Here is a 25,868-nt window from a genome sequence, read left to right as displayed (position 1 = left end):
AATTTTTACATACTAACTCACTCTTAAGACTAAGCTAAAAATCATGTATTCCATAATAACAGCAATTAAGTTCAGGCAAATTACTATCATCAAGTGGAGACACAGACTAACAACATTAATCACTGCTAGCAGTAAACAGACTTCAGTTACAGAAAAGAAACTCCTTTAACTTATTTCAAGGGCTTGGAAACAATCAAATGGTCAAGACTCCCAACCTCACATGCTGCTGGTGGACAAAAATCTTTACTTACCATTAGCCTCTCAAAAGCTAGGCAGTGGTACGGTGTCCAGCTGAATACCTTTGAATGCAAATTTTATGACTGGAATTCAAAAGGAAAAGGGTAAAAAAAAAAAGTATAGAAGAGAGATGTTGTCACATTGCTTCTGCCCCCAAAGAACTCACTACCAGAGTGCTCCTTTTTGTCTAAGAAGGGATTTCTCGTTGCTTACAAACCCTTGTCCACACCTAACCTTGAAGACTGACCTACAGGTTTGGTAGAAGTCACCTGAAAAGGGATTCTTGGACCAATTCTATACATTGCCTGTTTTAATTCTACGATGTCTAAGCAACAGCACCTTCTCAACCCCTGCACAAAAACTTTGTGCCATTTCTACTTTAAATGTTTAATTAGAGGGGAAAAAAACCCCTTTCTGCTAAAAGGTCTTGCTTATTAAATGAAATGCAGGTAAGGAATTCACTCCTTTAAGAGGAATTCAGCTGAGAAAAACAATGCAATAAAATCCCTCATTAAAAAAAAAGGAAAAAAGTGCACATTTTCCACTGCTTGGTTTGAAGTTCCCAAAGAGGAGACTTTCTGAAAACCTATATAAAGTATCAACCCTTATACTGGACCTCAGATGTGTTTACGCTGCAAAGCTGTTTCGAGTTATCTTGAACTTGGCAGCAGGAATACTGCACTCGTGTTAGCCTGAGTGCCTGAGAGCTGGCGGGTGGCTGGCAGGGGAAGCAGGTACTGCAAGCTCAGCCCGGCGCCCCGAGACAAGTCCCAGCAGCAAGGCTCAGCTTACTCACAAAGCACCAAGCAGTTTGCTCATACCACAGAAAGAAGAAAAGAGGTTATAATTTGCAGCAGCAAGTAACTTTTCAGTTAGAGTGAGCTTTCTTGTTGCTTTAGAAATCTTTTAAGAGGAAAATGCTGCTGTACTCCTAGATGGATTTTGATTTATACGCAACTGCAGCAGTTATTCTGGAGACAAGGCAGTTTTGAGCTACTTTGAAAAAAACTGTGAAAAATAAAAATGCCACAACTAGACATAGAAAGCGAGTTGCTAGTATTAAAACACTCCACTCTTCCCAGTTGCAAGGTCTTCAAGTAGCTCCCTCCAGTATCAGAAGCTGCTGTGTGGATGCATTTGTGAAAGATCCAGTTCTATGGCTTCATGCTGAGCAGAGCTCTGACACCATCTGCGTGCAGGATAAGTTATGTTTGTCAGCATACCGACTACTTCTAGAGAGTTTCAACATGGAAAAAATTAAAACTTCCGCACACAGCTCAAAACACTGCCTCAGATCCTGAAACTCCAGCAAAAAGATGAGCTTTACAGTCTACCATTACTTGCGTGCCAAATGTGTACAAGCAATAAAACTTGTTTTCCTAAAGAGTTTGCAATGTAAGTACACGAGGGAACCAAGAACAGAAAGAAGAGTAAAGCCACTAAATACATATTAGCAATTTCTAAATTTTTTTTAGGCTGCAAAATAGCTGACAGATGGAAATGGGCAAAATCTTATGTCTTGCATCACTTCTGACCAGACAAAACACTGGAAATACATGCAAGACAGAGCTTGCTGTTGCAGTGGTATTAGTGAAAAAAAAAAGTGCTGCCTCCTTCTCCAAGGAAGCAGTGACTTCTTTTAAGGATCATAAGGGATACGAGGTTTAAAACATTTATCAATCTGCATCGTGAAATGTTTACGATATGCCAGCTGCAGACAGAAATTCTAAGGATTTTACATCCTTAACAAAGTAGCAATAAGTCTATATAAGTAGTAATAAGTACTTATATTTTTATATATTATATAAACTATATATATTCTTCAAAGTAAAATAAGTTCATATTTATATAAATAACTAAATAAAAACACCTTTTAGTACCAACATTTCTCACATTATTATGCAATACCAAAGCCACACGCTGTTTCAAACCTGATGTCTCATTACTACATGAAACGGCAATAACAAAAAACCCAACAAACTTAGTTTCAACAAACAAGAAGACAGAAAACCCAAAGATATGCACAATAACTCGAAGTTCAACCCATTTTAGGATTTTTTAAATGATGCACTAGCCTAGTTATGAAACGAAATGCTGGGAGCTTTAATGAACACAGTTCTTCTCACTGCAGACCCATCAGCTGCAGGACTAGCAGCCTGATCTATTTTTCCAACATAAAACCAAAGAAAAAACATCAGGTACTTTGGAAGGAAGCTTGATGCTGTGGAGTGCAGAGTATGTGAGCTGGTGTAAGGGCTGTGATCAAAGGGCTGCCTCGTCACACAGTATCAGTAACAGTTTTGAAAGAGTTATGAAGTCAGAAATCACAGGCTGGGCTGTTTTACTCATCAAGGTTTTATTTGTTGAGAGCCTCGGCTATGAATTTGTATTACAAAAATCTTAACATGAAAAAAACCGCATACTGATAGGTAGGGAGAAATTAGCAACCTATAAGAGTGTGTGTGTATATACATATATATAAGCACTTATATTAGCATCAAAAAAGGACAGGTAGTTATTATCTATCACTAAAGGCTTTCTAGAACATGTATTTCACCATTTTGTCATTAAGAACTTCCCAGTAAAACACTGAACTGACAAATCAATCTACTGTGATTTATTTCAATCTCCATAGTAAAATTATTAATATAATTTAAAGATACTTTGGGAGCAGGTGTAGGAACCAGGATGGTGCTAGTCTTGCATGCAAAATGCTGTTTTAAGAAATAACTATACATGACACTCTTAATTAAGAAAAAAAAAATTTCGAAAAAAACCCCAAACAACAAAAAACTCCAGTCATCCCATAAATTCATTATTATAGAGGGCTGTGATAGTACTACACCACCCTGACCCCAGCTCTCCACACTGCTTGCCATGCTTGCCAAAACTGCTGTGAGCAAGATTTGCAAATATGATAAAAAGAAAATTAAAAAAAAAAAAAAGGAAAAGAAAATCTTAATAATCCAAAGTCATGAAACTAAGCGAGAGGAGAAAAAGTTTTAGCCGCATTCCAGGAATGGTTTGTTTTCAACAAAAGCAGCCCTGCAGAGCCATCTGAGAACTGTCACTTGAGTGCTGGTGGCTGCATCTTCATGTCTGTTAGCTAAACAAGCCAGAGGCTTTTTGGTTTTGTCACCCCATGTTAGTACAGCATATATTTTTCCCCCATGGTTCCAGCCAGGCTATATCTACTGTTGCATTTGAGTATGCTGGCTTCTTGTATTTTATTGGCAGTGCACTTTCCTCCTCTTCATTAGCTCTGCTTATTATTCTTGTGACTCTTTTAAGTAAGCTTTCGTATAAGGAAATATAACTAGCTCTTTTGGTAGCTGTAAAAGCTTCCCAGCAATGGCCCACATTGCTTGTTTTCTGAAATATATTTGAACTTGAGGGTTTACATTTACATTCAGCAGTGGCATACTGTATTTTCAAGAGCTATTCAGCACAGAAGTAAAGCAACTGCAAGCAAACAGCACATCATCACTCTAGGCCTCACCCAGGAGAAACTAATTGCCTACCGCAGACTTTGCTTCCATAGAAAGTTAATTCTGCATTTCTTTTTTTATATTATGCTTTCCAGCCCTGCATCTTAAAAGGAAAGAAAAAAAAAAAAAAAAAAAAAAGATGAGTTTCCTTAAAGCTAAGACAATCCATACATATCTTACTCTCATATCTAAAAAAAACCCCATCCTAAAAAATCCTCCTGGTATTATTAAATCTGAATCTCAGTCTATGTCTCTCCGTTCTCCCTATAACTTTTCTCATTTATGCAGCTAAAGTTTTGCAACAGCCACACGAGCAGACTTCCAATGCTGTGTGAAGATATGACAATACACCTCACAAACAAAGATACGTGAATTCCTACAGTTCATCCCTGGAGAGCTCAAGTTGTAGATATAAACCCCCACAACTTCAATGGCTGGGTAAAAGGATAAACATCCCATGCACCAATGCAGCACATGGGCAAAGTTTAACGTGCAATTTTCAAGGTTGCTGAAGTCATCACCGCCAGTAAAAAGGACTGAAGTTGCAACACATTGTAGCAAGAGTTAACTGCCTTTGAGAGAAACCCTCATTTTTAAGGATTTCAGAAGCTGTTAACAAAAGTACTACTTAATATGAAAGGGAACAACTTCTAAAAGGAGAAAAATGTCATCGCTTGATGCCAAAAATAAGAAGGCAGGAGCAGATAAAAAGGAAGCAGCTGTTTCATGTTTTAAAGTATCATTTAACCGTTCTGTTTTAAATCTTTCCGTCCCCAGCAGAAGATGTCAGTTTGCCTGTTCTGAAAAATCAGCGTGTAATTGCATGTCTCCAAAAGTAATTACATTCAACCGCAAATTTCATCAGATTAACAAATTGATTTACGTTTCATTGTTCAGTTTCAAGTAAACCTCTCGCCTCAGCAAGAGAGATGCAGCAAAAGAGGCTCAAAAGCACCTGCAGTTATATCTAAATAAAGGCAAGGGACATCATTAGCAAACAACTTTGGCATTCCAGTGCTTTCAGAAACAAAAGAAAAAGAACATTTTTGGAACAGAAAGGTCCCAGAGAGCCACAGATGATTATATCTCCGCACCTACATCTATCCCTCATTAAAGGTGCATGAGGCACACTGAGGACCTGGCAGGAAAACTATCAAGATCATCATCCTCAGTACAGTTTCAAGCTGACAATTATTTTATCAAAGCAATAACTAGCTATCTATATGTATTTTGTTCTCTTTGGCCAACAACAAAGCCATTTTTTCCTTTCCCTTTACCCTTACTGAGAGCTTTCATTCAATTAGCCTGTGGCTTTTGATTACAGAACAACATTAATTTAGAGAAAGGCTGGAAACCTCCATGGGCCACGTCCAGTCCTCAGGGATATTTATGCCCTGTATCACATACCCAGTGTTTCCTCCAGAGACAAATCAGGGTATCAGAGTCAGTTAAAGACCCTGCTTTTTAACCGCGGTACAGTTTCTTCACCCTATCCTATCATGTGCATTATCAAAGCCTTTTTAGTTAGGTTGTAAACCTCAAAGAGGTAACCCTAGAGAGCATCACTGCTGGCAACATTCATGTCACTTTAAAGAGGTTGAAAGCTGAAAATAAAAGGTAGGTGGAAGCGTGGGATCCAGCATTCCTCCAGCTCTGTTTTTGAGCTAGGGGTACTGCCTTCCTCACCTGCCAGGAGCTAAGGGTACCCTAAAGCTTTCCTTGGCTGTAGCAAAGTGTCACCCATCATTTAGCTCTGTAAGAAAACAAATGCTTCCTGAACCACATTAAACACCGAATGGCAAGTAAAATTAAAGCTTAATTGAAACTGGTATTAAGATTCATGCTAATGGAGACCACCTGTTTTATGAGTAACATTGCCAATAAAAACCGCAGGACAGGCAAAGAGTATCAGAAGAAGAAATTTAATGCAAAGCTGCTTTAATGAAGGAGATCTCCTTTGAAAAATAAGAACTTGGGAAGACTTCAATATTTGCATACTGCTAGACACGAGAACCATGAAACATTAAGATAACAATGATAAAGATCAGAGTAAGAGCTTTGTCTGAGGACTGTGAAGTCTTTTTAGGAATGTAATTCCTGGCACTTTATGAAATACAGGCTACTATTTCCCACTTAAACAGCTACATTCAGCATAAGAGAAAATGAGCGTGCTTTAATCAGCCGCAGAGCCATTCCTTAGAAGAATCTCAGTCTAGTTTATAATTCATCTCTACTCTGAAATCTAGCTGACACCAGCAGCATATGGCTCCTCGTGAACTTTGCCTACATACTACCACAGGAAATATCTACTGGCTTAAAAAAAAGACACATTTACAACATTACTGCCAGCTCTGCAAAGCCAAATAGATGTGAAGAGAATCTGCTCACTTACATTCCTACATACAATTTCAGTGTATCACTGTAAACCAGTGGGAACTGTTTTAAAGGTCAAAGGCGGCCATTAGTGAACATAATACAATCCCAGAGCAAACACTTTAGTTGCAACGAGAGGCAGAGCAGAAGTCTTCTGATGCATGGGAATAAACAGAGCTTAGGCTGTTCCCTTAGACTAACAACTAAGGAAAGAAGAAAAGGTCATAAAAATGTATCAAAATCAGTAGTCACAGGTCTAATATACAAAGCACCTGAATCCAAGAAAGTGTCATTTCTGAAAGCTTTATTCAGAGCAGAATTGTACTCCCTTATCTATTTGAAATCTTATTCAATCACAGTAGTGCAGCTCTTAACTGGAACACTAAAACGTAGATTTTGCTTCAAAACCTGGACGCAGGCATCCTGGCAATGTCTGTGCCAACAGTAAGACAACAAAAGCAATATAAGGCAGTGATGGGAGGGCCCCAATGAAAGGTAGTTCATTAAAGATACATGAACCAAGAGGTTTGCACGTAACTGTTTACATCTCATTCTTTGGGACCACGCAAACTATGGTTCCTGCACACACAGCAGCAGGCACACTGTGTAACCCACCGATGTGCCAGTGTATACACACAGGTTAGTGACACTCACCCAGGCCCGTCACTGACAGAAAGTGCTGCAAACGAAAGGCTGATTTAATTACAGCACATTTGAGGCTGTCCTCAGTTTTCAGGTATCCCATTTGTTATAGCTTCTGTGCTTGAACTTTTGGCAGCTCCTTGGAAAGCAGCGATCAGTTTCAGGGAGATGAATCGTTTCCACCTTTCGGTTCACCATTCACAAATTCAGCAGATGAACTAGACAGCAATTCAACATTTTGAGTGGGTTCAGAAATATTTTCCTATCATGGTAAACAGCGTATATTGAAATATCAAGAATAGTTATGGCAACACATTATGTGACTGAATTAAGCTATCCACAGTGCATTTGCTTTCCACCTAGAAAGGAATAAAGCTTTAGAAGAGACTGTATAGACCCACAGTCCTGAAATAAATCAGCTGGACGAACCCAAAAAAAAGCTTCAACAGCCCATGCAGAAGTTTGAGAAACTAAAAAATGTAGACGGCAGAGGCAATTTTAGCTATTTTTCCACTACAATCTTCACAAAATCAGAGTGGAAGGCAACAATTTAAGTCACTTAAAAACTTCCCAACAGTTATCAATTACTTCCAGTCCTCAAACAGCGTAAGCTGTCTAATGCCATTGCCACTCTCCACCAAGCAGCATGTGCAGCAATGCTACGTAGTCACGGTGACACTTTTTTGAAGCCCAACATGATGATGAATTGCCAAGCAAACAATACATAGTGAATATCTAGTGAGATTTTGTGAATGGTATATTTTGTATGCAGAAGGCTGCAAAATCCATTCGCCTCTTTTTGTTCCTTGAAGCATTTGGCTCATAATTAACGTTTAAGCACATTCAAATTAAAATACTTCAACCAACGCGAGGGAAAGAGAGGAGGCAATTGCCAGTTAATGATACAATTACAAACTGTGGTTTTTCCTTAATCAGCTCCTAGGCGTCTTACATATACTCAGAACGCAGAGATCAATTCAAAAGGCTTCATTGCGAGGGCTCTGAATCTGGGAGAAGAGAATCTAAAATCAAACGGGATAGAATGGTAATGAAAACAATAGTTTGGGTATGAAAAAGTCAAGAACACAAGTTTGTATTTAGTGTGTGGTAGAAAACACCATCAACACTAATCTGTAATGGAGCAGAAAGCTTACAGCCATTAAAACTGGGCTGAAGTTATTAGCTTTCTTAGCAACTCTTAATTTTCACCCCCTGTGCATTCAGCAGAGTGGCTCACTGTGATCTTCTCCAGGTAAATCCATGCTAGTTTAAACATTGTTAAAAACTGCTGACATTTACACTAGTATCAAAGGGAGTTTCAAATTCTCACCATTTACTGCTTGTCAGCTCCAGAACTGAAGTTTCACCCCTGCATGAGCTGACTTTTGGCTGGATTGCAACCCATGAAGAGAAGTGCTCTGAAAGTTTCTGCATGGAATTTCCTTGCTTCTTAGTGTAATATTGTACAGCTAATTATTTGTATTCTATAGCTCTTCTCTAATCTGAGATGTATTTTGAAAGACTAACAAAGCAAACTTGCAACAAAGTTTAAGAAAACAGAAAAAAATGTGGGGAAAAAGATCACATTACATTTACATGACTACAGAAAAACATCAATCCTAGCAACATGCACTAATACCCTTTTCTAAAGGGTGCACTCTCAGTTTGGTGGAAGATAAAGTGTATTTAGAGCAGCACTTTCCAAGCACAAGAGAGAAAGGTGAACAGCTGTGGTTTGCACAACACTTAAAAGTCACTGTGGCCACACCAGGCAAAGTTTGTTAGCAGAGAGGAGCTGCAAGAAACACAGAATGGAAATAAGACTTTTTCAACAAGACCTTACCTGGGTTTTCAAAAAAGCTTGGCAAGCTAAGGTTTTAAGTGAACTCCACAACGTAGCTTTCATACTCAGAAACCACACAGATAGGAGGTATTAGGAAGCAGAGTGCTGTACTTTGAAGGCTTTCTGTATTTTGCAGCTTTAGTTATTTTACAAAATAATCATTTCAAGTTATTAAAGCAGGCAAGGGAAGACATCCTAAACCAATATACTTAAGGAAAAAAATCCCCAACAACTTGAAGTGGTTTTGAAGAGAGGTGGAGCAAGGGGGGGGAAAAAATGTCAGAATCCATCGCTGGCAGGGACACAGCTATCTCTGACACAAAAGAGCATTTATACTCTCCAAGTCAAGATTTTAACAGGCAAGAAGAGAGGGAAACCAAGACAGATTTAAATCAAGGACTTCAGAACAAAGTTTCTAATATTTAAAAATAATATAAAGTGGACAGTAGAATAATTGCCCTGCAGTAAAGACTGTGCATTTCTAAAGTTTTCCGTTGTAAGATTTTGTATATACGCAAACATTTCTGGTTAGATACATCAACTGTATCTAAGTTGAAAATAAGCCAGGATAAATGAGTGTACCTACAATGATTGCTTACGATAGTCAAACAAACCAACCCCAAAACACCAGCTGGACATGCTCCACTGCACAGGAAAAGACCACACACATGTGTAAGCTGCAAGGTGACATGTGCGCACACACACACAAGGAGAGAACATTTTCCAACAGTCTGGCAGTAGCGAAGTTTCACTGACTTCATCATACTTATATTAAAACCACTCTGACTTCAAAAGGAAAACTGAAACATGTTCTGTAGCTGCAAGAAATTTAATAGTGTAACTGCAATGAGCAAAACTGTGGGATGCAGTCTCTGAGATAAAAAACCCAGTCTGCATCCCAGCCATACTGCAACATGTAGTTTTAATTAATGAGTCAGCTTGCCCTGAGGGACTAAACCCAAGTGCAGTTGGGTTTATTTTATGCAGTGAAATAAGGGACATCACTTAGAAAAAGAAGAGAGGAAATATGGGAAAGGTCGAAGTAAAAACTATTCCTGAGAAGAAACAGCATGAGATAAGTGCTGAAGAAAGCAGTCAGGAAAGCAGAGAGGTCAAGAAGTGAGAAGTCACCCCATGGCTCTATTTTAAAACTTGTAGTGAACCCCAGTCAAGGATTCACTGCTAGGAAGTCTTTGTCCCAAAAATCCACACCATGATTCATCTTCTATTTTACCTTATTGAAGATAAACTTCTACAGAGAGCCAAGACTTTACAAAAAAGGAAAGAAAAACAGAGAAAGCAAATAGGGAAGAGGTACAGAAAGGAGAGGTAGGAACACAGACTGCAATTAAGGGCAATTGAGGGCAGCTCAATCCACCATGGCAGATTGCACAAGACCTGAAAGGACACAGTGACTCCTAGAGACCAGTAATACGTTTTTTACTGACTTTTGCCTAGTTTTTTCCTCTATGGAACCATTACTTTTTGTAATACAATCTCCTACTCATCACCTGCTCTGAAAAACATCATCAGAATGGCAAGGGAAAAGAAATTAGTTAAAGCAGTACACCTGGGTGGTGTGAGAAGCGTAATGTTCAACTGTAGAGTCTTAGCATCCAGTGTGGAAAAGCTTTCATGGGGTATCAAATCTGACAGCTGTTACACCAGATGGTGAATGGACTGCAAGTACAGTGTGATACCAGCCAAAAGCAGATCTATATGGTTACAGGCACCTTATGAAGAAGACAGGACACCCCTCACAAGGGCAGACCTAGCAAATATGGGCCAGGATGAGGATACAGTGAAGTGGGATGGAAAGGTGAGGGATCCAGGGGGTAGTGGCCAGTGGCATGAAGTCTAGTTGGAGGCCAATAGCTAGTGGTGTACCCCAAGAATCAATATTGGGTCTGATGCTATTTAACATCTTCATTAATGATCTGGATGATGAAGCTGTGTACCCCCAGCAAGTTTGCAGATGACATCAAACTGGCAGGAGTGGCTGATTACCAGAGGGTCATGCTGCCATCCATTGGGACCTTGGCAGGCTGGAGAAATGGGCCAACAGGAACCCTGTAAAGTTCAACAAGGGGAAGTGCAAAGTTCTGCCCCTGTGGAGTAATAACCTCAGCACCAGCATGTGCTGGGGGCCACCCAGCTGAGAAACAGCTTGGCAGGAAATGCCCTGGGAGTCCTGGTGAACACCAAATTGAACATGAGCCAGACACATGCCCTTGCTGCAAAGACTGTCAATGGTACTTGCTTACCATGCATGGAGTATTGCCAGCAGGGTGAGGCAGGTGGTCCTTTCTCATCTACTCAGCACTGGCAAGACCACATCTGGAGTACTGGGTCCAGTTCTACACTCTCCAGTACAAGAGAGACATGGACATACAGGATGATTCTATGACAGTGTCCAACAAAGGGCCACAAAGATGATGAAGGGACTTGACCATCTCTGCTGTGAAGGAAGGCTGAGAGAGCTGGGACTGCTCAGCCTGGAGAAAAGAAGGCTCAGGGTACATCTCAATGTATATAAACACCTGAAGGGAAGATGCAAAGAGAACAGAGCCAGGCTCTTGCCAGTGGTGCCCAGTGACAGGACCAGAGGCACTGTGCATAAACACAGGAGGGTCCCTCTGAACACCAAGAAACACTTTTTTACTGTGAGGGTGACCAAGCACTCACACAGGTTGCCCAGGGAGGTTGTCGATTCTCCACCATTGGACATCTTAAAAAACTGCCTGTTCAAGTCCCTTGGCAAGTGGGTCCCTGTTTGAGCAGGATGCTGGAACAGATGACCTCCAGAGGTCCCCCTTCTAACCTCAACCTCTCTGGGATTCTGTGAAGCAGACCACACCGTTTGTTACATTCAGGAATGCAAAATGCAGACAGGTCTCCAACAGTTGTTAATGAATGCAGAAGAAAACTGGTTTTATCTCACACTCAAACGAACAACACTGCTAGGCTCCTGTGAGAAAGGAGGAAAGCATGCATATGCTGAGCTACAAAAATATCTCCAGCAAAAGGACGTGCAGGTGGGCTTCCTGGAGAAGAATGACAAAGCTGCAGCAAAGTAACAAAGAACTGCTATTGCAAACATGAGAAAGGACCGAGACATTAAACATGAAATAGGTATTCAGAGGAAAATGACAGAAAAACATCAATTTGGGGAAAAAAGTTTCTTAGCTATGAACTGAAGAGCAGACTAATAGAAATCATAAGGAACACGTATTCCTGGATATAAAATTGCTGCCAGACTTCTTCACAAAAAGGGTCTCTGAACCAGTAAGAGCTGATGCTATTTTAGACTTTGTTTTGGCAAAGAAATAATTTGACATTAAAAAGAGCTGGTGATATAAAATTACCTTGGATTGAGTGCACACAAGCACATTCATATTAAATTAAGGCTAAAACAACATAAGTGTTGTAAAAGAAACAAAGTTCACACTTTAGCTTTTATTAAAAGTTCACTCTTTAGCTTTTATTAAATAATAAATAAATGTAATTAATTAATTTTAATTTTATTAAATAATTAAATAAATAAAATGAATTAAATGAATAAATAATAACTTAAATAAGACAGTAAAATCAAGTGGACTAAGGAGATAAGGAATGGGAAAGCAGCCATCTAAGTCTATCTCTCAGGTCAAAGATGCAAAACTATTTGAAAGCTGCATCCTCAGAACTAACCCCGAAAAGGACATTAGGAACAATTAAAGGCTCCACGTATTACAAAGAGGAAAGGATTCATTAGCAATGTCTTAGAAGCCAACCAGTAGCACAGAGATAAAAGAACTGCCAAATTTCAAGCTGTGCTAGACCTCAGCAATTGATAAACAAAACAGCAAGAGCCATTTCAGCCATAAGAGTAAAGATGACCAGAAAGGGAAAGGGAAGATCGTATACTGTAAGGATAGGCAAGAAATTAAATTAATCAGCTTCATTCCTAAAACTAATCTGGAGTTTTCATTAATGACAGGGACACTGAACACAGGTGCAAGGCGAAGTGTCTAATGGGAATGAGGTTATAGAAAGATATATAACCAAGGTGGAGACAGAACTCAAATGCTTCAATGTGTTCAAAGTCAGTGAAAGCAGTCAGCGTGCATCCCAGCACTCCAAAAGAAATGGCACATGAAGTAACACCTGTGGTAGCAAGGCTGTTAAACCAATCTACCAGCTGAGCATGGCATTACGGAAAAATTAGAACTCGTATTTAGAGGAGAAGGGAGAATCTAGATATTCATGCTCCCAGGACCTCAACAGTATGCAAAGTTTTGGGACAAGCTTTGAATAAAAGAATTGAAGTAGTAAATTAAAAACTGAAATCAACAAGCAATAGAGTGTACAACAGTAGTCTGTGCTACACCAGCCCACCACCTGACAGGATGCTGTAGCAAGATGGGGTTTGGTCTCTTCTCCCAAGCAACATGCAATAGTACAGAGGATACACACTCAAGCTGCAGCAGGGGAGATTTAGATTGGAAATAAGGAAGAATTTATTCACTGCAATGGTGGTCAAGCACTGGAACAGGTTGCCCAGGGATGTGGTGAAGTCGCCATCCCTGGAAATGTTTAAAAAGGATGTAGATGCGGTGTTTAGGGACATGGTTTAGCGCTGGACTTGGCAGTGCTGGGTTAATGGTTGGACTTGATAATCTTGAAGGTCCTTTCCAACCTAAATGATTCTATGATTCTATTTTATGTATGCAAAAATTATTAATTATATAGACCCAGGCAGCAAAGCTGAGCTAATCAAAATTTCATTATGGATATCAATACACTGGAAATTCCTGGGCAAGATAAAGATGGCAGAGATTATTTCAAGAATCGTAGTGATTAAAGAGGACAGAAGTTGGTTCAAAGATGGCATTTGGACAGACTTTGATATATTTCTTAGTGACACAGGCCCAAAAAGGAAGTGTGCTAACATCACAATCTGCTGACAATGTTCAAGGGGATCATTAATAAAAACATGGAAAAAAGAACCACACAGGAGAACAGCTAGATGACCTTCAGGACTGGCAATATCATCCAGTAACAGCAGTGAGACAACATTTTATGATGCCGTTAGGGACTGAGAAGAACGTTTGCTATCAAGACTGGGATCTCATCAGTTGGAAACCAAGGATGTGAAAGAACAGGGTGTATAGTCCATATTAAAATGAATAAGGACTATTGATTGCTGTGGCTATGACTATGAGCAAACTATAATACTGCCACAAAAGGACCTAGAAAGTTCTATAAAGAAGCTAGAAATACCGCTGTACAAAGCAATGGCGAGACTTGATCTCCATGACCTTATGCATGGCCGCACAAAACTGTACAGGCCAGATTAATACAAGAGAGTGCAGGGGAAAAACAAATGAGGCAACTGAACCTGAAAAACCTGTTTCATAGGACAAGATGATGAGGGTTTGTCTTGCTTAAGCAAACAAATACACACTAAAGGCTGAGAGAGGTTATGACTTGCCCAAATTCATCCAGGGAAAGCAGGAGACCTAGCTGCCAAACAAGAGATGGAGGGGACAGTTAAACTCAATGATAACGCTCGCATAGGAAAAGCTAGCAGAAATTCACTGTAAGCACAGGTAGGGTAGAGACTAGAATAAACACAGGAGAGCTTAAGCGACAGGAGACATCACTGTTCTTAAACATCTACAAAGTCTTAACACAAAGTTCTGTGTCAAAAAATACCAAATAAATACACCAGAGTAAGGTACAGGCCAGCACTGATTATGGAAAGTAGACTATCCGCCAACACAACCTGTAAGTTAAAATGTAATTATTTTTTTTACTCCCATGATTACCAATTTGATAAAAGAGAAGCCTGAATATTTAAAGAAATCACTGACAACTGCCCACCTTTGTACGCAGGACGTTACTTTCTCTCCCAAAAGCAGTACTTATCTTAAATGAAAACAATGAGGCTTACTACTTGCTGCTTGAGTATCCAATGACATAAAGGTTTTACCTTGCAGCTCTTGCAGACTTTCCCATATCTAAAAATTAGGACTTGACAATGAACTAAGACTTTACCAACTTGTAAAATAAGAACTCTCTAGCTGGGAAATGATTACCGAAATGATTACCAGTATTTTAAATGGTATTAAAAAGAACAAAATGCAGTCCAAAGTCAGCTTATCAAATCCACCAACCTGCAATGAACAAGACAAAGTTTCCCAAGTACTTGAAACCCACCACCTTTACCAGAAGGTGACGCACAGACATTTAAAAAATATTCCAGTTTTTTTAAAAAAAAGTTCAGGAAATACCTCAAAAAATAACCCTATAGCTTAAGGACCTTTTCTCCAGGTGGACCTCATTTCCCTGCTCAGTATTATCACACGCATTATGTCTGCTGGAAATGACCCCTACGGTGAGTCTGTGTGACTGATATGTCTGAAGTATCAAGTGAATTAATGCGAAGTTGTGAGCTTTCAGATAATAATTGACTGAGTAAGGGTGAAGATGGAAGAATTCAGGTTCCCACATTTGACCAAGCTTCTTAAAAAAGGTAGAATTTAAATATACAGAGCCTCATTTGAGCTCTGTTCCAGACCCAGAAGTACTTTTGTCCTTCAAAAGGCTCCTGTTATCACTCTCGAGTACACTGCAGCTTGATACTTGACTTAGCCCAGAGCAAGAAGGTGGCCAAGGCTTCTCTGAATTATTAGCTGCAGCAGCAGTTGCAGAGTCTCTGTGATTGCAGCCTGTGATCTATGAGTGTTTTCCTGATCCACCAAGCTTCATCCACTCCTTCTTCAGCACTGGCCTTATCATCACAGTCAGTGTGACTCCCCAGGCAATGTGTGTAACTGACTGCACTGCATTAAGGGAAAGAATGAGCTTCAGCTTATTCTGCAGGTACTACCAGTCTTGGGCAGCACAACGAGAAAGGAGGGTGGTCCTCAGGCTGTGCTTTTTCAGAATAAGATGTAAAAAAGAGACACTGAGAACATTTCCTCTGTTTTCTTATTCCAGGCTTGGTTTTTGGCTGTATCTTTGTTTTCTTCAACATCAATATATACACATTTAAGGTCAGAGACCTCATTAGCACACAGTCCTGTTAATAAGCAAGCATCCCACTTCATTTCACAGCACATTTTTAGATCCACTAGGCTGAGGCAACATCAGAAGATGATGCACCTTCTTGCTCTTAAGCAGGAACATCAAACCTTTTGTCTGCTGCAGGATTATATTGAGACCTGGTTCAGCTGGGACAACACAAAGCACACCTAACTGCCACATTGCTTGAGAAAAAAATACTTTAAATAATTATACACACTTTAACAGTTCCTACCTGTATTTTTATCGGCCACGTGAAATTGCTGACGTAAACGAAGAAAGTGATGTTTGGATTGTTGCGAAAATCAAATTTCTCGTTGGAGAAACTGTCCTTGTATTCTTTTATATTGGTTCTTGAAACAACTGGAATTTCCTCCCCAGCCTGTGTGCCAGCTGTTTTCAAATGTTAAAAAGTAGCAAGAAAAAAATGTTTCAATGCGCATTTTAAATGGCAAACAAAAGGGAAAAGCACCCTGAATTCTAAGGTTATAAAAGTAACTATTCATTCGAACACTACTATTTTAAGTTGCATTGCACTATCAAAATCACTGTATGCCAAAATATTACGTTATAAAAATAAAATCTGCACCTTCAATGTTCCCAGAATACACTATTAAGATGTAAAAACATAGTTCTTTTTAGCATTTTACCTCTGCCCCCAGGCTCAACATTTAAGAATATTACCTAACAAGTTCATAGTTTAAAAAAAAAACACAAATGTTTCCCCAACTAAATTTGCATTTGTCAGAAACTGTTAACTGAAACAAGCTACCAAGCAACTTAGTTTATACTCATTTTACCTGCAAAACTTGTGGACCAAGTAATGTTGAGGTTGAAGTTTTTAGATGCATTGATAAACATGTCCAGGTCTCTGTTTTGCTGGGGCGGGAGGAAAGAACAAAACACAACCCATTTGTAGGACAACCAATTTTAGCGTTTCCTAGCAAATCTTCACTAAAAAAAATATCTTGGCATTTGTTATTTACACGAAGAAAATAAATCAAGAAAAATATTATTTACATTTTCTTTATTCTCCTCCCCAAGTAAAGTGTAATAAAGAATAAAACAAGTCACATGCATTGAATAGAACAGAAGAATTGAGACACAAAGTATGGGGTGAACAATAAGCAAATCTAGAGTAGCTCAGAGGTTGTTCCAACAACTGTAAACAATCAGCTGTGGTTCCTTATGAAATTTTACCACGAAGATTTGAAACTGCATGGCCAAGCTCGGGGCAAAAAGTTCTGGTTGTTTTATGGAACTCGACACACATGCCACATTATGAGGCTACGTCTGGAGATTCACAGAACTGTAACAATTCATTATCTCCATGGCCAAGAGAAGACAAACATAGACCCAAAGGATGAAGTTTAAAGGAAAAGTAGGGAATTTACCTCTTCGGGTGTTGCTACGAAGTTGATGGCTGTGTAATAGCGATCATCCTCTTGAGAAAGGCTGAAGGTAAACTGATAGTCAATGAGAAGAGTATCTGTAAGGAATGAGGAGAGAAAGTTATTCCATGCTTTGAAATAAACTTCTGCAAAGCAAGGCATGATGATGCTGAAGTGTTTCTTGCAACTGAGAGCACAACTAGGAGTCACCACACTGTTATGAATGACACCAACGTAAAAGGGGCAGAAACCCCTCTTTTTAAGTTGAGCCTGAGGGGCAAAAGAGGCAGCTTCAATTTTCCAGGCAACAGACTCCAGACTTAACCTAAATGAATGTTCATACCTACACATTGTAAAAAACATGCCAAGACGTTTTCTTTTTCCATACTGCAATACCTCTGTGTTCTAAAAGAATACCAGAAAAATTTGAGAGGGACAAACTTCCACATATTCTAAGCTTCTGTACAACACGGGACTTTACAGGGAGAATTTCTACAGAGCAGCTGCTTGTTAATGAACCCAACTGCCATCTCACTCTGAAACACATCATGCCCAGACCAGTTTTTGGTCTGCCTGTGTGCCCTCCTATGCTCATGTCTGCCTAGGGCTGGGGTGTCATCTCTCTGTTAATCAACAGTGCACAACCAGTTTCTGAGAGACATCCACCAGTCTCAGTATCCTTTCATTAATCAAAAGTTGATCCTTACTGGTTTGGAAAAGAGAACAAGTACGCGTAATAGTCTCTTCTCCCAAGCAATAAGCAACAGGACAAGAGAAAACACCCTCACATTGTGCCAGAGGAGGTTTAGATTGGATATTAGGAAAAATGTTTTCACCAAAAGGGTTGTCAAAGCACTGGACTGGGTTAACATTTGGACTCGACAATCTTAAAGGTCTTGTCCAACCTAAATGTTTCTACAACTTGTATATATTCTCAAAGCTATCAAGAGATATTCCAAGCAATAATAAATACAAATCTATAGACCAGGTGTTAATTTTTCTCTTATCGCCTCCTGGAGATCACTTGTTGGATAGACACAAGCCAGCCAGCCTTCTGACGTCTACCCACAACTCCTATGAAGCACTAAGAAATTTTCAAGGAAGAAAATCAAGTGAGTGAATCTGTATAGCATGAGGTTGTTCCTGTAAGAGTTGTAAAATTCTGTCTTTTTCCCCTTTTTGCCCACTTAACCACCCCTGCCATTAGCAGCAATGAATTAGGTCATCCTTGCAAAGAGATTCAGGAGAAGCCATTAGTGTCCTTGTTTGGTTAGGCTAGCAGAATTCAAATTTGCTAAACACAGCAGCATGCTCATAATCTCTGTGTTGCACAAAAGTACTACTTGAGACTTGCATCTTTATCTAATTTAAGATTAAATCTATCCATGCCTGCCAGTGTGCTGATTGCTAATATTTGCAAACAGAAGCTGGAGAGTTTCCATTAAGTAATCTGAATCTTGGCAAAGTATCCTCTCAAATTGCATGGGAATCCAACTGTTCATTTCAGAGGAAACATGGAAACTTTGAAACCTTACCCATTCTAACATGGCATGGATTTTTTTTTTTAAAAAACAACAGTATTTTGCACTTACAAAAACTCTGAAGACATGCTTTGGTTTTGACTTATTAGGTATGTATTTTAGAGTATTCTCCAGAAGACCAGAATTCATTTCAAAGTCATGTGAAAAACAAAGTTTGTGCTGAAAGATCCAATCATCAATCATCACACGTACCTTATCAAGAACCGTATTTTCATTCCCTTTAAACAATACTTTTGTGAAGTTGTTTAAAACTATTTTTTAGTCCTTCCCTTAATCCCCTGTATTTTAAACAGATGCTGATGCAACTAAAACTGGTTTTAAATAAGGTGTTTTAAACTTCAAACACATTTTTTATCTCCAAACAAAATCCCTAGAGTACTCACAGTAACACGTTCCTTTAAGTGGATTTCCCTGGTATCTATTTTCGACTTCACACCTAAAAAGAATACATATTTTTTTAAAAAATGGTTATTTTTTTCAGTTCTATTTATTCCCAGGTACTAAAAATCAGAAAACACCACCTGTGCCGATAACAGTACAGAATTAAAAATAAAAAATGCATGTCTGAGCTATACTGGGCTGCTAAAGAAATTCCACAATTCCCACAAGTCAAAGTAGTATCAAGTAAAAAAGAAATATAAAATTCTGGATATTAACCTTTGCAACCACTTTGAATGTATTTATTAGCTCTGCACAATGTACAGAACTGGATTACTACAATCAAAAACTAAAGTTTCCATTTACATTTATGGCTATTCCAGGATCTAGCCCTATAAACATTTACTCATGTAAGCAACACTTGAAAAATAAACCTGGCAATGAAATGATTTGGAATGAAATTATTTCCACTAACATTACACTAAAAGCATTTCTGTTATGTTACAGAGAAACCTCCAGCAAATTTGTTGCTCTGAAACTGCTCCATTAAAATGCTTGAATGTCCAAGACTTATTTCAGATATATTTACACTCCCCCAGAAGAGCATCAGAGCACACAGACAGTAAAAATCTACCAATTAAAATGAAACTATTGAGGGATAAAGCAAAGTGGTATGTACAGTTTGGGGGGCGGGGACATTATTTTTTCACCCCATCCCTTCTGCATGACATTCCCAGTTGAAATGTTCTTAAAAATGGAAATCTTCAGGAAATCAGTTTGTTCATGTTACTCCCCCCAAGGGAAGCACAGTCAGCTGCACCGTCAATGAGTTAGTCAACTGTCAGCAGGAAGAGGTGAGCAGAGACTTCATAAATACAATTATTAACAAATGTAGGGGTTGCATGCTGGTATGTGCATGGCCCTTTGATTTCAAATAACAAAGTCAAATGAACTCACAGTTGACACTCGTCTCCTTTTATTCCCTTGGTGGTGCAGAAACATTTCCCTGTATTTGTGTTGCAGACAGACGCGTGGCCGTTGCACTTGCAAGCTGTTGAGCAGAGGGGGAAAAAAATGCAATGCTGAATGAAGCAAGAGAAACAGATTCGATAGCAATTAAGTCCCTTAGTTGCCAAACTGAGACACATCAACAATTAAAGTGCATATGAAAACCCATTTGGTACTCTTTGGTTTCTTTGTGATACAGAAGGCAGCCAAAAATAGAACCATGTGTCAAAACTGAGTGAGTGCAGCTCCAGGACTGATGTTTTGTATGAAATCATGATCAGACTGTGCCTTTTAGCTTCAACAATTTGTTTAACTTCCTCTCGTTAGACAGCACTAGGGATGTCATAACTGGTAAGAAAATGACAACATTTGAGACAGTTTTGGGCTTGCTAACACATTTCAGTCAAACTCAAAACTCTTTGAGAGAAAACTATTTTTCCAAATCAAGCAAAGCTCATGATGCTTTTAGGGCTTTTTCTAGAAATAAATAGGCTTTTGAGAAAATGGTGTCATTAGCAACAATGTCAGTGTATCTGCAGTGTAAAATGACTGGTGCTAAGAATACCATGCCCATACCGTAAGTGGTTTGGAGCATGTGCCCCAATATACTTTAGAATACCTTTAGCTTGGTCTCATAAGCTGAATGCCACCGAGTCGTGGTTGAAGCAAATCAGCACACCCCTAGACAACACCAGGTTTATGGTATGCCCAAAACCAGGCCAGCTTATATACTCTGAGCTTGCTCGAGATGCAAACCAAGTTATGACATTGGGGAACACACATGAGATTTGCTTCAAAAGAATGTTCCCGATTCAAATTAAAACGCTAATGTTGACACACTTTGAGACCTTTATTCATAAAGAAGTAGAGAAGGTACTTGCAAAAAAAAAAACCAACCAAACCCAAACCAACAAACAACAAAACCAACACAAGCAGTTACCTTTGATATAATGTTCACTATAACTAAAAGAATGGATATAATAACTTTTCCCAGAAGGTAGATGCTTTTTAGAATTTCTACCGATGAATGGGAAGGCGCATTCATCTGGAGCTGTGCATGGAAGAGTGTACAATATAAAACTGGAAAAAGTACACCAAGAGAAGATCCCTCATTTGTGGTCCCTGAGCTTTCTGGAAATAGTATGCTTTAAAAGCTGGTGCCTTGTCATTAAGAAGATATACGTCTTCTCATTAAGATGGCATATGCTACTCAACATACCAGCAGATTCTTAGACATGAAGTCCCCATCCTGAATATCCTTGCCAACCTTGGACCTTATTTTATGAAACCTTTTGATGTCTTCTTTATATTGGCATGTAATGGAAGCTATATTGTATCAGGGACACTTAATTGTGCTTCTCTGATGTGGATGAGTGGTTTCCTAGCAGCAACACGGAACAAAATACGAAGAAGCATAAAGGCCTATTGTGGGAACAAGTAGACTAAATGAAGATTTGACAAAATAATTATATTCTGTGAAGCAAACACCCTTCTTATTAGTGGCAATTTAAAAAAAGAATTTTTAATACTATTGAGAATGTCCTGTACTTCCTTCCTTATGCTTTGCAAAAGGTTAGCAGAATGAAATTTGATCAATATTCAAAATTACCATACATAAAAATTAGGAGAAATTTCAAATTTCATGTTGTTTAGATGCAGATAACAGTATCTTGAGCACCAACATTAATGCTTCCTCATCCTGCCCTTTAGCCACATGCTTATTAAGAAGACTGAACACTCAAATATCTCTATTTAAATCAACCAAATCTATTTATTTGTTCATTTTCCTATCAGCCCCATAACTGGAGATCATTCACTAAAGGACTGGAATATGCACAAAGAGAAATTTTCTCATTGCTTTTCAAACAGCTATGAAGTTTGGAAACAAAGTATTAACAAGACACCCTTGCTGGAGTCTAAAACCAAAAATTCTCCTCCAGTCTGACGCTAGAGCAGAAAGCCAAAATTGTTGAAAATGGCTTTGTGACTGTGAAGCATGGTAACAGTCTGACAACGAACCACCTTACAGCGAGACTCCTTCTTTACAAACCATGGGTCACAGACTCATTCAGAGACGGTCACAGGCCTGGATCATTGCTCCTCTTCCTGCATTTGTACCAGTCTGGCTTCTCAACGGCAACTGCATCACCCACCTGCCCAGCACCTTTTTTCCATGCCAAGTGCTTTAACTGCCTGCCAAGGTGCCCGTGCGGCCCTGGGAGGGGAGAGCAGGCAGGACCACGGCCCCAGCAGCTCATCGTGGGCCACCAGCAAATGCTCCACAGAGGTGTTCAGAAGCACTGCCACAGCAGCAATCTGATTTCAGGCATAATAGTGCCTTCCGTTCTCTTGCAAATAACTTTCTTATCTACCGCTAGCATATTTTCATGTGAAACCTCAATCAGAAAACTCAAAAAAACCTGAATGCAGAGAAAGCACCTTGCAGCTATTTTTACATTTGATGTGCTGCATTTCCTGCCCTTCCCGATTAACAGCTCTCTACATTGGACACTTCCTAAAAGCAACTGCTGAGGAGTAATTTAGCTACCATTTAGTTAATATCTGCCTAGCTCTGCAAACACCAATGCCTATGATGATATGCAAACAATTCTTTCAGAGAAAGAACTGCAGTTTGTCAAAATTTTTTCAACGCCAGCAATATAGCAGTGTTCACCTGCCCTGCTGGCACAGAGCAGCAGGAAAAGGCATCTTATTCCATCCACTCTTCTTATTCTTCACTGGCTTTTGAACCCCAGCGCTACAATTTCCAGCTCTGTATAGCCTTACTTGTTTGAACCACTACTGCTATCAGTGCTGCTCAAACTCCTGTTGGCTCTGCAGAATGGAAAACACCAAACACTAACACTTTTTCCAGCACTGAATATTTGTGATTTTGAGGATATTTATGGTCCCCACACTGCCAAGGTCATTGGGCTAACACTAGATCTGCACAAGGACTCGCACTCGGCACTAAGTGCACAAACACACGGATGTTTCTGTCTCAGGATGGAGTGTACCAACAACCATCTCCAGCACGGATGTGACTGCAGGCTCTATAAACAGTGCGGAACACAACATTACACCTAAACGCACAAAAAGAGTGGAATCAGCGCATCATTAATGGGAAAGGAAGGAGGGACCATGGCTCAGAGAAGGGAAAAAGCAGGAGCTGGCTCTCTGGCTCATCAGCTGGCTCTGTGGCTCATCAGCCAATCCTTATCTGAAGAATTCCCCTCTGGAAACCTTTTCACTGAGCAAAAATTACTAATGGCTGGCAGTCGCTCTGGCTGCATCAGATAGCATTTCCTCTTGCTGTCCCTCTTCCGATCCACCTCGGTCTTTCTGCCCAGCTTCCTGTTTTCCTCATTCTTTCACCTTCACAGTAAATGGCGTTAAATCACAGCAAATTAAAAACCTGGGCCCAAAGCACTTGAGAGCAAAGCACTTTTGACATGAGCTACTGGTTTCATCAGATAATGAATGAATGCTGTTCCACAGCCTCTCAACACATTTTCTGATTTCTTTTTCAGGCATCTGGATGACTTTAGTCTATCATTCATTATCTCAACAACAAACTATTTTTGGACAATCCTCATGCGAAAGAGTCCAAAGTAACTTACCCTCAATTTCCACATGCACAGAAAAGCAACAAATATCAAAAGGCACATTGTGATCCAGTGATTAAACCTGAATGCTCAGAGTAGACTTATGTATTTTTTCAGGCCAATTCAGCCTCAATTTATTCATTCCTGCACTTCAAATTATCTTTACATGAAATGAGTTTACAAGTATCAGTGCTATTTAATCTCTCAGATAATGTTCTGAAATAAAGTGTCAGAGATGCACCTTCTCCTTTGTACCCATGCCGTTGTGCTGTCATAATTTCATATCCCAGCCACTGCAACACCGTTTTTTTTAAGGCAGCCCTGTCCCCATCTGTAATCTTTTCACACCCTTCCTCGAACCTGTCTGCTGGGAGGTTCTTCTTCATAGCCTCAAACGTCACCCACTTGCTCTTGCTTTAGGAAACAGGATGTTCATGCTCCAGCAACTGACTCTTCTCCATCCAAAAGGTCGATGATTGCAGTAAACATACTAAATGACTTTCCAAATATTTTCTACTGGATTGTCACCATACTTGGAAGGAGCAACTCAGTCATCAATGTCCCCTCATTCATCGCCTTCACCTATTTCTTCTGGAATGCCTACAAACCATCCACACTCACTTCATTGAAGTACTGGTACTACTCTGACACTGAACTATGTTATTTCTGTTCTAACCTTTTCCATCACTGTACCTAATTATATCACTCCCCCTAACTATACCCCACTAAAGCTCTTCAGAACATGAAGCACCCTCCCTCACACCTGCATATCACCTATCACAACTGGACTCTGGTTTACAGTGGGTCTCCCCATGCTACAACACTACGAAATACACAGTACTTCAAAATAATGTTGCACGATTCAAGGGCAAAACACCATATCTTACATGTTCCTTTTTCAGTATTACCTGTATTGGTCCTTCAAAAAAGATTTTTTTCCCAGTTTGATAACTGGATCTTGCACAACCAAAAAAGTTATTTGTGACAAAGAGTCCCAAAGCACTATATAAACTTAAAATGCAATTTTAACAGGGATCACCTAATCCTCAACTGAAATCCAGGCAACTCCTCAGTGAAATATGGCAAGCCTTTTAGGAAGCAGACAATTGTAACAATAAACACACAATACATTAAACCAGGGGTCCTCAAACTATGGCCCCCCAAGGTCTTCAATCTGGTCCCTGGTATTTACAGAACCCCCTGCCCCACCCACCCCACCCCCCCCCCCGCCGGGGGTTGGGGGGGGAAACCAAGCAGCCACAGATGACTGCCTGCCACTGCATCCACGCGCCGGCCCCCTGGTTAAAAAGTTTGAGGATCCCTGCATTAAATAAATGTAATAGAAAATGGAATTTAGATAAGCAGAAAATTGTTGAGGACATTGGGATTAACACTATTAATTTTTTTAAAAAAAAAAAACCCAGGATCGTCAAACACTAAAATGCACACATTTTTCACTGTGGTCATTTAAAGTTTACAGAGGTAAAAAAAAAATCATCTTTATCTTTAGCAATAAAAGTCAAAGAATTTCATCAAGCAGTTTCTCTATATTAAATCTGGAAAAACAAGGATGGTGCCTTGCTTACAGGAAAGAAAAAAAATGTATTATCAGGATGTAATTTCAGTTAAGATAGCAAAGGAATGAGTAAGAAGTGAAAAACATCAGAGACTTCAACGCAGGAAGTCTTAAGGCATCACTTACGCTGACATGTTCCTCCATTAGTAGGATCACCGTAGTAGCCTGAGATGCAAGTTTCACAGTGTTTGCCAGTTGTCAGGTTTTCACACTTCTCACAGATGCTTTCATTTACACACTTACTGTGCCCATTACACTGGCAGGCTGAAGAAAACAGAAAAGGACAAGTATTTATGCTCAAATATAGCACTTCACATAGAGCCTCAGAAGCCTGTGTTCCGCAGAGGCTGAATGAAACCATTTCATGCACCTTCCAAAGAGGTTCTCACAGTCCTGCTAGTGGTACATGAACTTAAAGGGGGTGTGTATCAAAAATGTGAAATTTAAAGCAACACATGGAAACCGAATTCCAAAACATTACATGCATATTAGACAGGACTGGATGCAACTGGTGGGATGGATTTACAGGGAGGAATAGGAAAGAAATGGTTTAGCAGCAGTCCGAGTAATTTTATTCTATATGTTTGGTGTCAAAAACATTACTTCAGAGTCACTGAGTGTTACTAACAGTTAAATGAACCTTCAAAGAAAGAACTGCCTTTCTTTCAAGCAACCCTAAAATGAATAAACAAACAAAAGTTAAAAACTTAGCAAAGGT

At 39.5% G+C, this 25,868-nt stretch overlaps 1 protein-coding gene across 2 annotated transcripts in view; it reads right to left on the bottom strand.

Moving 5' to 3' along the window:
- The window catches only part of ATRN (attractin), a 156,771-nt gene that overhangs the window by 52,944 nt on the left and 77,959 nt on the right, over positions 1–25,868 (bottom strand). Inside the window, exons 19-25 of one of the 2 annotated variants that reach the window (XR_008822673.1) lie at positions 25,277–25,414; positions 19,919–20,012; positions 18,967–19,019; positions 17,046–17,140; positions 16,452–16,530; positions 15,887–16,044; positions 6,753–7,762 (exon numbers count right to left, since the gene is read on the bottom strand). Coding sequence is in view for 1 of the 2 variants with exons in the window: in XM_056344292.1 (XP_056200267.1) it covers positions 15,887–16,044; positions 16,452–16,530; positions 17,046–17,140; positions 18,967–19,019; positions 19,919–20,012; positions 25,277–25,414 (617 nt within the window). In the remaining variant the exon portion in view is untranslated. The remainder of the gene's footprint in view (positions 1–6,752; positions 7,763–15,886; positions 16,045–16,451; positions 16,531–17,045; positions 17,141–18,966; positions 19,020–19,918; positions 20,013–25,276; positions 25,415–25,868) is intronic. The other variant, XM_056344292.1, reaches the window with a different exon arrangement.

The sequence above is a fragment of the Falco biarmicus genome, chromosome 1 (genome assembly GCF_023638135.1).
Source record: "Falco biarmicus isolate bFalBia1 chromosome 1, bFalBia1.pri, whole genome shotgun sequence".
Taxonomy (NCBI): Eukaryota; Metazoa; Chordata; class Aves; order Falconiformes; family Falconidae; genus Falco; species Falco biarmicus.
The sequence above is the reverse complement of the archived record's forward strand: the minus strand, read 5'-3'. Positions and strand labels throughout refer to the sequence as shown.